The 16,218-nt window shown below is 47.2% G+C and overlaps 1 protein-coding gene and 1 non-coding gene across 2 annotated transcripts in view; one reads left to right on the forward strand and one right to left on the reverse strand.

The window, feature by feature from the left end:
* Window positions 1-2,944: 2,944 nt before the first annotated feature.
* On the reverse strand, window positions 2,945-3,053 carry LOC112116573. Its single transcript, XR_002908917.1, has one exon. It is a non-coding gene; the product is annotated as a U6 spliceosomal RNA (small nuclear RNA).
* Window positions 3,054-14,240: 11,187 nt separating this feature from the next.
* Window positions 14,241-16,218, forward strand: part of RCC2 (regulator of chromosome condensation 2) — a 37,503-nt gene continuing 35,525 nt past the window's right edge. The window contains exons 1-3 of the mRNA XM_026659889.1: window positions 14,241-14,329; window positions 14,538-14,736; window positions 15,692-16,011. Of these exons, the coding sequence (XP_026515674.1) occupies window positions 15,700-16,011 (312 nt within the window). The 5' untranslated portion in view covers window positions 14,241-14,329; window positions 14,538-14,736; window positions 15,692-15,699. The remainder of the gene's footprint in view (window positions 14,330-14,537; window positions 14,737-15,691; window positions 16,012-16,218) is intronic.

Genomic DNA, 16,218 nt, shown 5'->3' on the forward strand with positions numbered 1-16,218 from the left:
ACCAGATTACACCCATTGTGAACCTCTCTAGCAGCTGCCCTTTCCTTTATGTACCCAGTAACAGTCAAAGCTTCATTTAATGCCGACTCCCTCCCAGTAATAATGCTCGACTCGGGATTGTTTAAGGCAACACAATGCAAATGTAACAGCCATCTTCTTGGTCACTGAACTGGGGACCTCCAGAGCATGAGCTAAACAACTCGTCTAGTAGCAGACGCCATATTGTCTATGGACAAGACACGAGGTATTGAGCTGAGCTGAACTCTTCTGTTGTGTTAAATGAAGCGGGACCCCAAGAAGGGGATGTGATTGGACCATGTGAGTCTTCGTGCGTTCTTCAGGGAGCTTCCCTACCTGACCCCATCACAGGGATGGGTAAACTGGCAACTCCAATCTGAACACCCCCATTCCCTGGAATTTGGGGGTGGGCTGTGTTATGTTCTTCCACCTACTTTCAGCCTGAATGATTTCGATTTTCGTTTAACAAAAATGAGAAGGAATCAGGTCTACTGGAGAGAGCCCAGTGTTTGCGCCTCGTCTGTTACATGCTGCTTCACTCAGTGACGACGCCCTCTGTCGACACACTCGTAAAGGCACGACACACCGAAAATGAAAGCATAGCAGTTACGGGACTACATATCCAGGTGGGGATGGAAGCTGTCCAGATCTGAACCCCCCAAAGCCATCCCTGCCACTAAGGTTTGGGAGGTGGGTCAAACCCCAAACTGGAAGCAGGAGGCCTGTTTTCAGGGTCCAGTTCAGACATGGATGGAGCTGAATGACATCTCATGAGAAGAATTTGTGAGTGTTCCCCAAATTTAGCCTTGATTCGGCCCCCTAGGTTGATCTGTCTTAGCCTTAACTTGATTGGAGAACCGACTCCCCCAGCATGGAATAGAATAGCAGCCACTGATCTCAGCAGAAGTTATTTGTGCCCTGTGGCTGGAAAATAGAGTCGTGGTATCCCAACTCTATGCCTTCTTCCCATCTCTAATCCATAGGCAAGAAGTAAGTATTGGTACGTTACAGAGTCACCGGGCCATAGAGTTTAAGGCCAGAAGGAACCATCAGATCATCTAGTCTGGCCGCCTGTATATCACAGGCCACCAACACCACCCCAGCACCCACACACTGAACCCAACAACCAAAATCAAAACAAAGTATCACAGCCCACAGGAGACTAGACTGTTCTGTGCCACAGGCAGAGAACAAGAGGGACCCAAGTGCAGCAGTGCCCAAGGCCCCCAGAATGGCAGAAAATCGATCAAGTGAGATGTACCCAGATAATCCTGGCAAGAGACCTGCACCCACATGCTGTGGAGGAAGGTGAAACCCCCCCCCAAGGTCCCTGCCAGTCTGACTTGGGGGCGGAAATTCCTACCTGACCCCACCTATGACAATCAGTTAGGTCGTGAGTGTATGAGCGAGAACCAGCCAGCCAAGCACCTGAGAGAGAGAACGCTCGGTGCCACCACAGAGCCCTGCCCCTCCCCGTCCAATGTCCCATCTCCAGGCATGGCCAATCCTGATGCTGCAGAGAAAGTAGATCAGAAAAAAAGAAACTCGGGATACATTGGGGAAGGGGGAAGGGAATCCCTTCCTGGCCCTTGCAGGTGGCCGGCTGCAACCTTGAAGTATGAGCTTTTAGGAACAAAAGACATAAGACTGTTTCCTCCTTTGTATACACAGCACTTACCAGACCAAATATCAGAACCCAGCCTTACAATTTTGACCTGGAAGTGCTGAATTACTCCTACGCGAAAGAGAAAACCAGAGGTTAATAACAGAGAGAGAGCCTGGCGCTGGCACATTTTCGTTAACAGGATTAGTTTTCGGACCGAACATAATTATTACATGTCACATCATGCTTTTGTATGACTAGTCTCTTAACTGCAACGAGCGCTGGCTAATATGGAGCAGCAGGAGTGACTAGCGAGTTGATTATTTATCGTGTCTACCACTGTATCAGGATCTGAAGACATCTCACTGAAGTCAACGGGACTCTCCACACGCAAAGGGATCCGGGCTAGCAGACCCCAAAGCAGGACAGGGGATAAAGTCTGTGCTATTCACTTTCCAGTCGTCACGCCATTTTGACCACCTCTCCCTAACTGGGTCACAATAAAACGGTTCAGTCTGAAATTCCTCCTGTCTGATATTCTGCCAGAGGAGCAGGAGTGTAAAAAAAAGTCTTTGCGGGCAGGTTATTAATGGTGTTAGCTTGCTCTGCTCCTTCCCCACACGCACCGTCCTTTCCATCTCCTGCCCTTGGCAGGCTCTGCACAGAGACAAGTGGTGCAAGGGAGCCATCTCTGAACACTTCTAATAAAAAAAACTAAATTAAGCGAATGAGCTTTGCCCTTCGGTGGTTCCTGGTTAGCCTCAGAATGTGACATCCAGGCATTTCCAGGCAGCAAAAAATAAAGTTTCATAGTGAAGAGAAATTAAAATAGTCCGAGGCCGATAAACAAGTCCCTTGTTTCACTAACGTCCTCGGGGGATTCCATTATAGGTGTTCTTCCATGCAGCCACAGACAGAATTACAGCCCTTTTGGCTACTATCTCGTAAGACAGATTCTAACAATGGATAGCAACAGGCGCTGACTTTTCTTTTCCCCAGTGGGTGCTCCGCCCCGAGGCTCCGCCCCCTTTCCGCCCCTTTCCCCAAGGCCTCGCCCTCGCTCTGCTTCTTCCCGCCCATGCTCCGCCTCCTCCCCTGAGGCCCCACACCCACCCGCCCGCTCACTAGTCTCCGCCCTCCCACCAGCCGCCGAACAGCTGATCAGCAACCCCGCCAAACAGCTGTGGCTGGTGAGCGTTGAGCACCCCCTATTTTTTTCCCCGGAGCGCCCATGGAGTCCGAGCCGGTGATGGATAGCCCCAACCTTAGGTACTTTGTTTGGTGTCTAGTCAGGGAAAGATTGGCTATATCAGACCGGGCCAGCGCCTTATGGAATGCGCCCTGAATTTGCATGTCATCTTGACGCAGAGGCCATGCTAATCTTCTCTGTATCATTCCATTTTTAGTCTATGTGGTGCTGAAGGTTGAGCAGGAAGTTACTCCAGGCCAGATCGTGGTCTTCCTAATGTGACCATGCAAGGAGCGAGGGGGCAGAAGACACCCCCTCGCTCCTTTGCACCAACTAGTCATATTGTGTGCAGTGGGGAGAGGCAGTCTGAAAGACCGCTACTCCCATGGAGTGGAGAGTGGGTGAGCAGCGGCAAGGTGTGGGCAGCAAGGCGGCAGTTTCACCAGTGCACGAGGAGAAGCCATCTGTGTCAAGTGTAGGGCTAGTGCAGATTATTTCCAGACCAGAGCAAGGCCAGCATCAGATTGTGATTGTCTGGGTTAGGATCTGCTTCCCAGTTTGCTCCTGGGGCAGCACACCTATGCCCTGACTCTTGCTCGGGGTTTACGGCCAAATCCTCTTTGAGCAGTGTCTTGTTGAAATCACCAAAACCACTCAGCATGAGGATGGCAAAACCGAGCCCTGAGGGACAAATCTGAGGCCCGTGGATGCTTTGAATCCTTATTAGGAATGGCAATATACAAAAACCTGTAGGAGAACACTTCAATCTCCCTGGCCACACAATAGCAGATGTAAAGGTAGCCATCCTGCCGCAAAAAAACCTTCAGGACCAGACTTCAAAGAGAAACTGCTGAGCTTCAGTTCATTTGCAAATTTGACACCATCAGCTCAGGATTAAACAAAGACTGTGAATGGCCAACCAACTACAAAAGCAGTTTCTCCTCCCTTGGTGTTCACACCTCAACTGCTAGAAGAGGGCCTCATCCTCCCTGATTGAACTAACCTCATCATCTCTAGACTGATTCTTGCCTGCATATTGATACCTGCCTCTGGAAATTTCCACTACATGCATCGGACCAAGTGGGTATTCACCCACGAAAGCTGTGCTCCAACACGTCTGTTAGTCTATATGGTGCCGTGGGACTCTTTGTCGCTTTTTACAGATCCAGACTAACACAGCTACCCCTCTGATACTTGAATCTCCAGGACATTGAAAGAAATTCCAAGAACAGAACATTTGACAGTTAATAGGACAAGGCCCTTAAGCAATGTAGGAGTTTGAAAACTTGGAGGACTGTAGGGTTGCTAAGGTTGCTATAAGCTTGGTGTAGTGCTGTACAACCAGGGCCCTATGGTGCCACCTGCTGGCTAAGCATGGTGCTGCAGGTACTCTCTGCCTCAATTTCCTCCTCCCAGGTGGGTCCCCCACAGTGGCTGGAGTTGGTGCTGTAGCGTAGCCCTCCAGCCAAGTCAATCATTAAAACTTAACCCCTTCCAGGATAACAAAAGTCCAAACAAACAACAAATTCTTTCACCCCACTTGTCTCCTCTTCAGCTCACCTTCCGGGCTCTCTTTACAATTCTCCATGCTGGGAGGAAACCCTGACTCCCAGGCAAATTCCTTGGTGTCCTTCCAGGAACAGCTACTTCAGGGCCTTCCGTAAGAGCCCACCCAGCATGCTCCCTGGGGTTCCTCCTCCCCTACACTGACTTCTCTGCCCTTTTATGAGGCCCAGGTGTTTATCAGGCTGTCACCTGACCCCAATTAGTTCAGCCCCCTTAGGCTGGAAGGCAGCTAATTAGGGCACAGGTGGGGCTGATTGAACCCAAGCCTCCTGGCCCTTAAAGGAGCAGGCCACCCCGTAACACCAGGATTTTAAATACCTTGTATTTAAAAATAAAATCCATGATGCCATCACTGGGAAATTCAAAGCATAAAAGCAGGGACCACTGTTTGCATAGTGTCTACAGGAAAGGAACATGTGCTGTCTCTGCGTACTCTGTTTGCCTAGGTTTCGATAAGGACGTCCATCACCATGGTATCCGTGCCTGTGCTGACCCCTTATCGAGGATGGCATTATATAAATCAATCAGCTCTGTTAGAAACAGAAAAAAACAAAATAAACGTTTGTCAGGTTAAAAAGACCAGATCTGCAGCATTTTATTTTCCAGCTTCCAGGAAAGGGTTTAAAAAACAATGGAAAGTAAGAAGAGGTATTTCCAAACATGGCTGACAGTTGTTTTAGGTGAAATGGTGCTGAAATGTGAGTTGCAACTGTACATCTGCTTTTTAGATTTGCCAGTCTGCCTGCAGAAGAGCTCTGTGGAGCTCGAAAGCTTGTCTTTTTTCCCAACAGAAATTGGTCCAATAAAAGATATATTGCCTTACCCACCTTGTCTCTCTACATTTATGCTGCAGTTTCACTTCTCATAGCCAATCAGAGCTCAGGTCTGTTGTTCGGTTACTGAACCATAACTTTATCCTATTTCTCAGTTATGCGGTTCTTTGCATTATGATTGGCTGAGGAGTTGGGCATTTCACAAAAATTGTACTCTTCTTTCACAATAACCATCCAACATGCAAATCCCAGTATGCTGGCTGGCTGAGGGCCATTATTACCCACTTGGAGAGCGGTGATTTGCATAAACCGGCATGCTTATTTGCATGGATTGCATAAGGCGCTGATTCTGTAAGGCACTTACGCATATGCTTCGCTTTAATTTGTGAGTAGTCCCGTTGACCTCAATAAGACTATTCTTGAGCAATTCAAAACATAAAAGCAGTGACCACCATTTGTGTAGGGCCTACAAAAACAAGCAAAAAACCAAAGCCATATGAGTGCCAGTGGCTGGGTTTGCATCAGCTGCAGCAATGAACTAAAAAACTGTCTACCTAGGATTCTATAAGGTCATCCATCTCCACTGGATAAGGGCCAAAATAAGCTCCTAAGTAACACAGCCAAGTGAGTTTTATAAGGGCTTGATCCGGTACCCAATAAAGGCATTGACAAACCTCCCACAGATAGATAGATTAGAGCTGCAGAATAGATCTTTCTCAATAACCACAAAGAGGTTATGCAAATTCCTTCTCCCCGATTGGCTACTACCCTCATAACTCCCCCCACCCCCGCCATCCCACCACATCCCCGCTATAATGTAGAATGTTATTGTTTAAAATGTATTTATTCATGGCGGGAGGAAAGGAAACTAACTCTCCTCAAAAGTCCAGGAGCAACGTGGCGGAGACACTGCGAAGCATGGGGATAGGTGGGAAGCGACAAGGGGGGAAGGAGTGGGAGGATGAGGGGCCTGTTTCTATGGGTCTGCTGCAGGCGTCTGCATCACCCCCAGTGTAGCCAGGTTCGCATGGGTAGTGGTTCAGGCTAGCTGCCCAGGTATATACCTAGGAGGCCTGGAAGGGGGTTGTATGCAGTGATTAGCCTGAGCCGCCTCCCATGCTAACCTGGCTACACTGCGATTTTTAGCTCATTAGCTTGAGCAGAGCTAGTGTGTACCCACACTGGAAAGCACACTCCCAGCTACAGTGTAGACATACCCACTGTGACAGAGGTGGCAATTTCCTCCAGTATATATGGAAGACCTTTTTGTATTAAGGCAGTGGTTTTCAATCAACCTTTTTCCATTGGCAGACCCCTACAAACTTTTGAATGGAGGTGCAGACCCCTTTGGAAATCTTAGACATAGTCTGTGGACCCCTGATTGAAAACCACTGATTTAGGGTGATGTATTATTGTGGGCAGGGATTGTATATTACCTTTCTAGGGGGAGAAATGTGACAGATTTAAGACCTCAGAGTTCAAAAGACTATACTGAAAATGTGCCAGACAAATATGGACTTTGGGGAGAAAAAGTGCTAATGGATTTCCTGGGGAATTCCTAGGGAGAAGTTAATGCAAATTCCCCAACTCCAGTTATGCAAAAAAACCAAACCCACAGCCCTTTGAAGCTATGCCCTGAGGAGAGGATCATTGCCCGCTGATTATCTCTTACACAAGGCTGAGATCAAAGGCCAGAAATGACTGATCTGCCCAGTCTTTGTTCTGATTCTGAATCTAACATGGATGAACTTATAACCATGAGGAAAACCCAATGGTGAGTTTTGAAGAATTAAAACCTACCAGAGCCTTAGGCTGGAGTTGCAGGGTGACTCTGGTAAGCTTTTTAGCATACATGTAGGTTCTTTTATTGTTTTAATATGTTTTCTCTGTAATGCTTTTACCTTAAGAATGAATGTGCTTGCTTAGAAGGAGGTGGATGGTAACTTATAACTGCGGGCGATCCACTGGTCACAGCCCTTGAAGAGAAATCAAAGTGTAGGCGCTGGCCTTTTAGGCAGTCTGGCTTGCTGGGAATATCACAGTGTAGGCAGGGTTCTGTGCAGCCTTCAAATCCACAGTCAGGAGCGCGTGAGACGTGGGTTTCCACCCAAGAGAAGTGATGGCTGAAGTGGGTGCCCTCGGTCGAACCATGGAGCGGGACTACAGCTGCAGTTGCTCTGAACTCTGACGCCCATCAGGAGTAAGAATAGTTTAGTGGTTAGGGTGCCCTGCTCTACCACATATTTGTTATGTGAGGTTGTGCAAGGCACCTGGTCACTCTGGGCCCCAGTTCCCTATCTGAACAATGGAGATAATAGCACTGCCCTGCCTCACAGGGAAATGTGAGGAGAAATCCACTGACGATTGAGAGGTGCTCGGGTAATCTAGTGAGGACGACTGTATGAGCACCTAGAATAGTGAAGGTGATTTGGGTATCTAAATCTCCTTAGGCTGCTTTGCAAATCCCATCCTACAAGCATCGCCACTGGCAGATCTCAAGTTACTTTTATTATTTGTACCATGGTAATTATTAAGATCTATGGGCCAGGTCCCCGTTGTGTTCGGTGCTGTACAAACCGATCATAAAGATGGTCCCTGCTCCAAAGAGCTTGTCACCTTCTCCCCATCCCTTTCCTTTTCCAAATTACAAGCACAACTAAAAATAGGTTCTAATGAAAACCCTGAGCTATCCTTCGCCAGGCACAGAAAAAACACAAAACCCAAACAAATGTATTGCCGGCACTCCAAAGAAATCCAGAAAAAAGGGCAGATGTAAACCAACTCCATTGAAATCAATGGAGCTACAGCGACCAGCTGAGGATCTGGCCCCAAATTCCTACTGATTTATGTGTTTAGTTCCTGGGGGAAAGGATTATTGTTTGCTCTTTGTATTGTGATAGCACCTAGGAGCCCCAGTCATGAACCGAGGCCCCATGGTGCTAGGTGCTGTACGAACCCAGAACATAAAGATGGTCCCTGCCAAGGATAGCGGTGATTTAATCATAAAACAGCATCCCAGGAGGCCTTTCTGAGAGAGCCACAGAATGACAAGTGAAAAATGAATTGGCCTCCACCACTATTATGGAGCAATCCTACCTGTGTGATTCTGACCCGTCCATATTAGGAACAAAGCAGCTGCCTCATGGATAAAAGGCGTAATTCCCTGCATGTTTCTGTTGGGGAACTCATATTTCTTCTGTCCTTCTCCTCCTCCTCCTTCTTCTTCTTTTCATAATTATCCTCATCCTCATTGTATTGCCTTCAAGCCCTAATCATGCACCTGGATTAAACAAACACAGACAGTCTGTGCCCCAGAGAGGTTGTGGTCTAGCAGCATAAAACATTATTGTGGCACACCTAACTGATGACTGTCCACACCCACTTCTATCGGAGAAGTCTCTGTAAGCACAGCCACAGGCCTTCTGAGTTTAAATGACAATGCATATGATGGAGGCCTGCAATAGCATAACTACTGCGGGGAGTTAACAGGCAGGACCAGTTCTTCACTCTCCAAATTACTTTCCCAGGGCAGCCCAACCGCAGGAAAAACCAGTTTCTGGAAATCCACACCTTAGCGTCATATGATTCTGGCGTCTAGTTGCATCAGCGCTCGCGACACACAAAGGGGAAAAGCCTTCATTTTCCTGCCCGCAGCCCAGACACCACCAGGTTTGCCACATGGCCACATTGTAAAGGGGGAAACACTTCTCTAGTAGAGACCAATTGCAGTGTGCCATTTTCCTAAGGAAACCTAATGGCAATTATGTGGTAGAACGAATTCCTTGATAGCAATCTTGCTTGTGCTTGGCATCGAAGCATGAGATATCATACGGATGTTCACAATAAATTATCATAATAAATGAAACTACAGTGCTGGGTGCCATTACATATCTGATAGATAGATAGATAGATAGATAGATCTTCACACTTCTCTAGCTCCTGTCATTCAAGGATTTCAAAGCACTTTACAAACATTAATGAATGAACTTCATAAGTCCCCACTGAGCATTGTACAGCATTATACAGTTGTGAAAACTGAGGGCAGAGAGGTGAAATATACCGAGGTCCCCATTGGGCGTGTAGCAGAGGCAGACATACAACCAGTTCTGATTGCTACCCCTGGGCTTTAACCACAAGATCATGCTCTTCTGTATAAGTGAGACAACCGCAAAAGGACTCCAGGTGAGTCCCAAATGATCCATATTCTTATCTAAACCTTAGCACAACCTTCAGATCTGGCTTGTCAGTCCCTAATTTGAACCCCTTTCTGTGCCTTTTCTGCCACCTTATACATGTTGCTGACATCTTTAGATTAAAATAAAAAAAGGTTTCAAGAGGCAGTTGGTGACCCTTAGTCCATGACTGGCGTCCTTATAGACTGTAGCCATCTGCCTAATTGTCTTGGGTTGCTATCGCTGGTCTATTGGGGGAACCAAAGAAAAGTAAAACCCTCGCACTTCCCCAACCAAATCTAATAATAATACTCAGAGGGATGCAGCATGATATGGTGGACAGAGTACGGAATTGGGACTCAGGAGACCCGGTAGGTATGTATTATTCTGCCCATTTTACAGAGAGGGAAACTAAGTCAGATTAATAGTCAAATTCTGCTTTACACTAGTGTAAATCAACAGCAACACATCTGAAGTCAACAGACTTACCCCAGGCTTGCACTAGTGAATCTGGTCCTAAGTGATTTGCTCAAGGTCATAGAGTGAATCAGTGGCAGAGCCAGAAATGGGAGTCGGGGATTCCTAGCCCATTAAACATGAGTTGTAGCCACTTCCATTAAGCTAATTGGGATTTTTTTTTACATCAAATCTTTTAGTTCAGTTCCTGAGTGAACATCCCCTGTGCCAGCTCCAAAGGAATGGGATTAAACTGGTGAATTATAGTTCTGTATTCTGCCTTCTGACCGCTAAACCTCCAGAACCGGGAAGAATAAAATGTAAAGAGAGAGTGTCTTTCCAGTATTTAGAGAAAAGCCTTGGGAGATGAGATAGTCTTGGTTTCTCATCCCTAATGTGACCCTGTTTGATCATAGATAGGGCCCTACCAAATTCACAGCCATGAAAAACGTGTCACAGACTTTGAAATCTGGTCTGCCCCCGTGAAATCTGGTCTTTTGTGTGCTTTTACCCTATACTATACTGATTTCATGGGGAGACCAGAGTTTCTCAAATTGGGGATCCTGACCCAAAAGAGAGTTGCAGGGGGGGGGTCACAAGGTTATTGTAGGGGGGATTGTGGTATTGCCACTCTTACTTCTGCACTGCCTTGAGAGCTGGGCGGCCGGAGAGTGGCAGCTGTTGGCCAGGTGCCCAGCTCTGAAGGCAGCACCCCGCCAGCAGCCGTGCAGAAGTAAGGGTGGCAATACCATACCATGCCATCCTGACTTCTGCGCTGCTGCTGGCGGTGGCTCTGCCTTCAGAGCTGGGCTCCCAGCCAGCAGCCACCACTTTCCAGCTACCCAGCTCTGAAGGCAGCGCTGCCTCCTGCAGCAGCGCAGAAATAAGGGTAGCAGTACCGCAATCCCCCCGACACACACACACACAATAACCTTGCCACCTCCCCACAACTCCTTTTTGGGTCAGGACCCCTACAATTACAACACCATGAAATTTCAGATTTAAATAGCTGTAATCATGAAATTTACTATTTTTTAAATCCTATGACCATGAACTTGACCAAAATGGACCATGAATTTGGTAGGGCCCTAATCATAGACAATGCACTTGGCATCTGGATACTGAGTCCGAGATAAGCTAGCTTGAGACATTTTTCTTGGAAATAGGACACAAAATCAATTTGATGAGCTATTATTTTTTCAGTCATCCATAAATGTGCTTCAGAGAAAACACTATCAGGATCTGACTTTTTAATTTATTTTTAATTTCTTATTTACATGGTGATACAATGCAATGTGTCCTGGGCACTAACTCTAGAGGCTTAATTTTGCTGTCAGGTTTCACCAGTGTAAATCTAGAGTAAATCCAGTGATTTAAGCACAGTTTGTCCAGTGAGGTAAAGGAGACTGCAAAATGGCCCTCTGTGTTATGCATTTACCATAAGTCTCTAGTCACACTGGGCCAGAACAAAGCCTTTAAGTAATTAAACAAGCCAAGACAGCTCTAGCAATAAAAAGGGCAGCTACTAATTATTTGGAGCATAAGGGTGGGATCAGAAGGGCCTCAGAGACATTCTTATGGGATAGGATTGCATTTTATTCCTGCCCAGCCACACTACAAAGGCACCCTCCAATCCACTACAGCGTCCTCTCTGCTCTTCACTTTTAATTGGCAACTCTGGGCACTGTACATAAAGGAAATGGTAAAGCCAACAAAGGGAGGATAACAATCACGGAAGTTATTATTTCTTCGCAAAGGCTCTGACCTTTTAAAATCAGGACACAGCACTGTTCCGCCGCTCAAATTTCTTCTTCTCCTCATTTTAAACTAACCCACTGGAAGAGCAAATACGTAGAAGATGCCCTTATCACATACATTGGAAAGCATTTGTTATGTTTCCAGCCATTTCATCTTCTCAGGTGTCCTAAAATAAGCAGGGAATATGGTTTTGATGGGAGGCCTCCCTGAAAATTCCATGTGCCTCAGGAAGAGAGAGATGATCACATGTCACTGCAAGACTTCATTACTCACTTGCCAGCACACACATATACAGGAAGACTCACAGGTAAACACGGCCATCTGCAGACAATGGGAGTCATCAAGATTCCAAACCATCATTAATGGCCCACACTTTACATAATTACAATAGGCCCTCAGAGTTATATTTTATATTTCTAGTTTTAGATACAAGATTGGTACATTTATACAAATCGGATGATCACACTCAGTAGATTATAAGCTTTGTAATGATACCTTACAAGAGACCTTTTGCATGAAGCATATCCCAGTTACGTTATATTCACTTTTTACCATATTTTTCTAAAACTATCCCAGTTACATTATATTCACTTATTATCATGTTTTTATAAAACCATATAGACTGCACAACATCACAGGTGTTAACACTAATGCCCTAATGTATTCCAGTTTGGGTAATTATATTTTCTCTAGCTGATTTCCATGCTGTGCCAGTCAGGGTCCAGACACCCCAAGGGAAAGACAGGGGGAGTCTAGACCCGAAAGAGGAAGTAAGTGAATCAACTGGTCGTATACAAAGTTATTGTGTATAAAATGTGTAGAGTGAGGTCTTTTATGAAAGCTTGTAATGTTCTGAACTTGATGGTCATTATGAGATATGTATAAAGACTGTGGTTATGAATATATTTATGTATATAAAATACCATGCTCATGACTGGTACTACAATTTCAAATACACCTCACAGCAGAGAGGAGCTTCTTCCAAAACTCGATACAAGTAACGATCCACGGTTCAGTGCAGGAAAAGACAATCATTACAGCTAATATTGACCAGGTGAATGGTCTTGTATTTAAGGCCCTGGACTGAGACTCAAGAGACCTGGGTTCAGCTCCTGGATCCACCAGAGCCTTCCTGTCTGACTCTGGGCAACTCATTTAATCTCTCTCTGCCTCAGTCCCCAATCTGTAGAATGGGGATATTATTTCCTTTAGATCTATCCCATACAGGGGTTGATCCTGCAAACTGCTGAGCATTCTGGCCCCAATCCAGCAAAGCACTTAAGCATGTGCTTAACTTTATGCACAGCAATAGTCTCGGGGAAAGAGATTGCAGGATTGAAAACTCTTCAGGTGAGGGACTCTCTCTCTCACTGTATGTCTGCAAGCTTGAAAACTTGTCTCTCTCACCAACAGAAGCTGGTCCAATAAAAGATATCACCTCACCCACCTTGTCTCTCTAATACCCTGGGACCAACACGGCTACAACAACACTGAACATAAGAACAGCCATACTGGGTCAGACCAAGGGTCCATCTAGCCCAGTATCCTGTCTTCCAACAGTGACCAATCCCAGGTGCTTCAGAGGGAATGAACAGAACAGAGGGCAACCCTCAAGTAATCAAACCCCTGTCGTCCACTCCCAGATTATGGCAGTCAAAGGTTAGGGACATCCAGAGCATGGGGTTGCGTCCCTGACCATTTTGGCTAATAGCCATTGATGGACCTATTCTCCATGAATGTATCTAATTCTTTTTTTAACCCAGTTATAGTTTTGTCCTTCACAACATCCCCTGGCAACAAGTTCCACAGGTTGACTGTGTGTTGTGTGAAATACTTCCTTTTGTTTGTTTTAAACCAGCTGCTTATTAATTTCATTGGGTGACCCCTGGTTCTTGTGTTATGTGAAGAAGTAAATAACACTTCCTTATTTACTTTCTCCACATCATTCATGATTTTACAGCCCTCTGTCATATCCCCCCTTAATCGTCTCTTTTCCAAGCTGAACAGTCCCCGTCTTTTTAATCTCTCCTCTAATAAGAAAGCTGTTCCACACCCTTAATCATTTTTGTGGCCCTTCTCAGCACCTTTGCCAATTCTAATATATCTTTTTGTGAGATGGGGCGACCAGAACTGCCCGCAATATTCAAGGTGTGAGTGTACCATGGATTTATATAGTGGCATTAGGATATTTTTCTGTTTCATTATCTACCCTTTTCCTAATGGTTCCTAACACGCCGTTGGCTTTTTTGACTGTTGCTGCACATTGAGCAGATGTTTTCAGAGAATTATCCACAATGCATATATGTATCTATAGCACCTATTAGCAGAACAGGGCTCTAATTTCAGTTTGGGTCCATTGACAGTACTGGAATACAAATAAATAATAATAAACGAATACCAAGACGTAACAAATAGGCAGTTTTCCCATTAGCCTTAATTCATGCAGGAGGATTTCAATGTAGCATTGTAGCAAGGGGAAGAACTGCTCCCCCCCCCAATATTAATTGCATTAACACCCCCCCCCCAGTCATCCTGTCCTAAAGATGGAGCTGTTCTCAAAGCTGGACTTTGCCTGCCTCCTTCTTTCACAGCTCTTTCGTTTTTCTTGTGCATACATGTGTTTCTGTTTTGTATTGTAGCATTTGTTCTGGCGGCTCATATTTACATTTTAAGTGCATCTGGTGGGTGGGCGCTAGGGGGAAAAAAACCCTTTTCTTTAACAGGAAACCAAACAAAATTAATTAAAGCCTTTGAATTCTTTCTTTCTTTTTGTTGCACTCTTCATCCAAACCAGGTAGAGTTTTCAAATTCGATTCTGATCTCTTTGGGAGGAGAAGAAAGTTGGTTTTTTAAAGGTAGTGGGGGGGGGGGGGGGGAAAAAAAAAAAACTAAGAGGAGGGGGGTTGGGGTTGAATGAATAAAAAAAGGGAAGGAAGGCGGATCCACGTGGTTTAATCGGAGACAGACAGAGATCCCATTGTTCAAAAAATTTTTTTTTAAAGGCAGAGCCAAAGAAAAAGGGACGCTGGAGGAAAATCTAGAAGAGGAGAGCTGGAAAAATTCCTAACCTGAATCCGAAATAAACCGGCAGAGCTACACGGGCAAAAAATCAAAAACTGCTGGACAGAGTTGGAGAACATTAAAGTTTTTTTTCTTCTTCTTGATTTGGACCAACAACAACAAATCCAACTCCCCGAACAGGTGTTTATGGATTTTATTGGGGGGGGGGGGCGTATCTTTTTGATTCTTTTCTTGAAAAGGCCTGGGGACGGATCCGGCTAATAGAAGATCAAGCTCTGAAACCTCTAGGATGGAGACATGAATTAGATTTTTGTGTCATTTCTGAGCTGGGGGAGGAAGGAGGGAGAGAGATAATTGAGTTTAATTTTTTTTTAAAACGAGGGGGAGGGGAGTTCAAAGACAAAAGCAGCAGCAGGTGAGGGGAAATCCCCCCCCCCACACACACACACTTTGCGGGTGCCTCGAGGGGAGAGACAAAGTGGGGGTAAATTGTACTTTTAATAGACTTTAAAGCGCTTTGTAAGTATCCTGGGGATTCCGGCTGAGGGTCGATAACTCTCACCTATAATTTTGGGAGCCGGCTTGGCTATCGGGGGGGTTTGTTTGCCAAGGTGTAAAACGATCGCTGGAACTCATCACCCCTTTGGGGGTAGATGTAATGCCCTGATCTTTTCTAGATTATAAAATTTTAATGGGGGGAGAGGGGGTATTTTTCTCCCCCATTATATCTTGTCTGTGGGCCAGTTTGAATGCTGTGCGGGGGGGGGGGGAGAGAGACACATTTACCCCCTAAACTTTGGCGGGGGTGTGCCATTTCCATGCACATTTTTGTTTTCAAGGTGGCAAATTTTAATTAATCGGGGGGGGGGGGGGTTTTTCTGTGCGATTTTGGTGCACGGGGGGGGCAGTTTCCCTGCACGAGGCGGCGGGGGGGGGGCGCTTGTTGGGGGTTTTGCTGTTGCTCGCTGGTGCATTTCAGGGCTGTATGTCCCCGGGGATGTGGGGTGGGGGCGGCCCCCCACTTTCCCCGGCAGGCTGTAGCTCCGCCGCCCCGGGGACCCTGCCGCTGTGGTGGGGCCCGGCGGGCCGGATCGGGGCCCATGAGCGCGGTGTGTGTTTGTCCCTCTCTGCCCAGCCGGCGACATGCCCCGGAGGAAGGCGGCGGCGGGGCCCGTGTGGGAGGCCGGCAACGGGACGGCCCGCGCGGCCGGCAGGAAGCGGCCGGGCCCCGGGCCGAGGAAGCGGGGCCGGCCCGAGCGCGGGGCCGGCGAGGGCAGCAGCAGCGGCGGCGGCGGCAGCAGCGATGAGGACGGGCCCCGGGAGCTGCTGCTGGCGGCGGCCGAGCTGGACGGGACCCCCGGCGGCAAGAGGGCGGCCAGGCCCGGGCCGGGCGGCGGCCGAGCGGGAGGCCAGGCCGTGATCATCAGCGAGCCCGAGCACAGCAAGGAGCGGATCGTGAGAGACGGGCCCCGGGGGGTGGGAGCCCCCGGCCCCATAGGGCAAAGCCTGGGAGCCCCGGGCCCCATAGGGCAAAGCCTGGGAGCCCCTGGCCCTATAGGTCAAGGCCTTGGACCCCCTCCTCGCCCCATAGGTCAAGGCCCCGGGGTGAGGCCTGGGAGCCCCCTCCTCGCCCCATAGGTCAAGGCCCCGGGGTGAGGGATG

Source organism: Terrapene carolina, unplaced genomic scaffold (assembly GCF_002925995.2).
Source record: "Terrapene carolina triunguis isolate 2854851 unplaced genomic scaffold, T_m_triunguis-2.0 Scaffold714, whole genome shotgun sequence".
Classification (NCBI taxonomy): domain Eukaryota; kingdom Metazoa; phylum Chordata; order Testudines; family Emydidae; genus Terrapene; species Terrapene triunguis.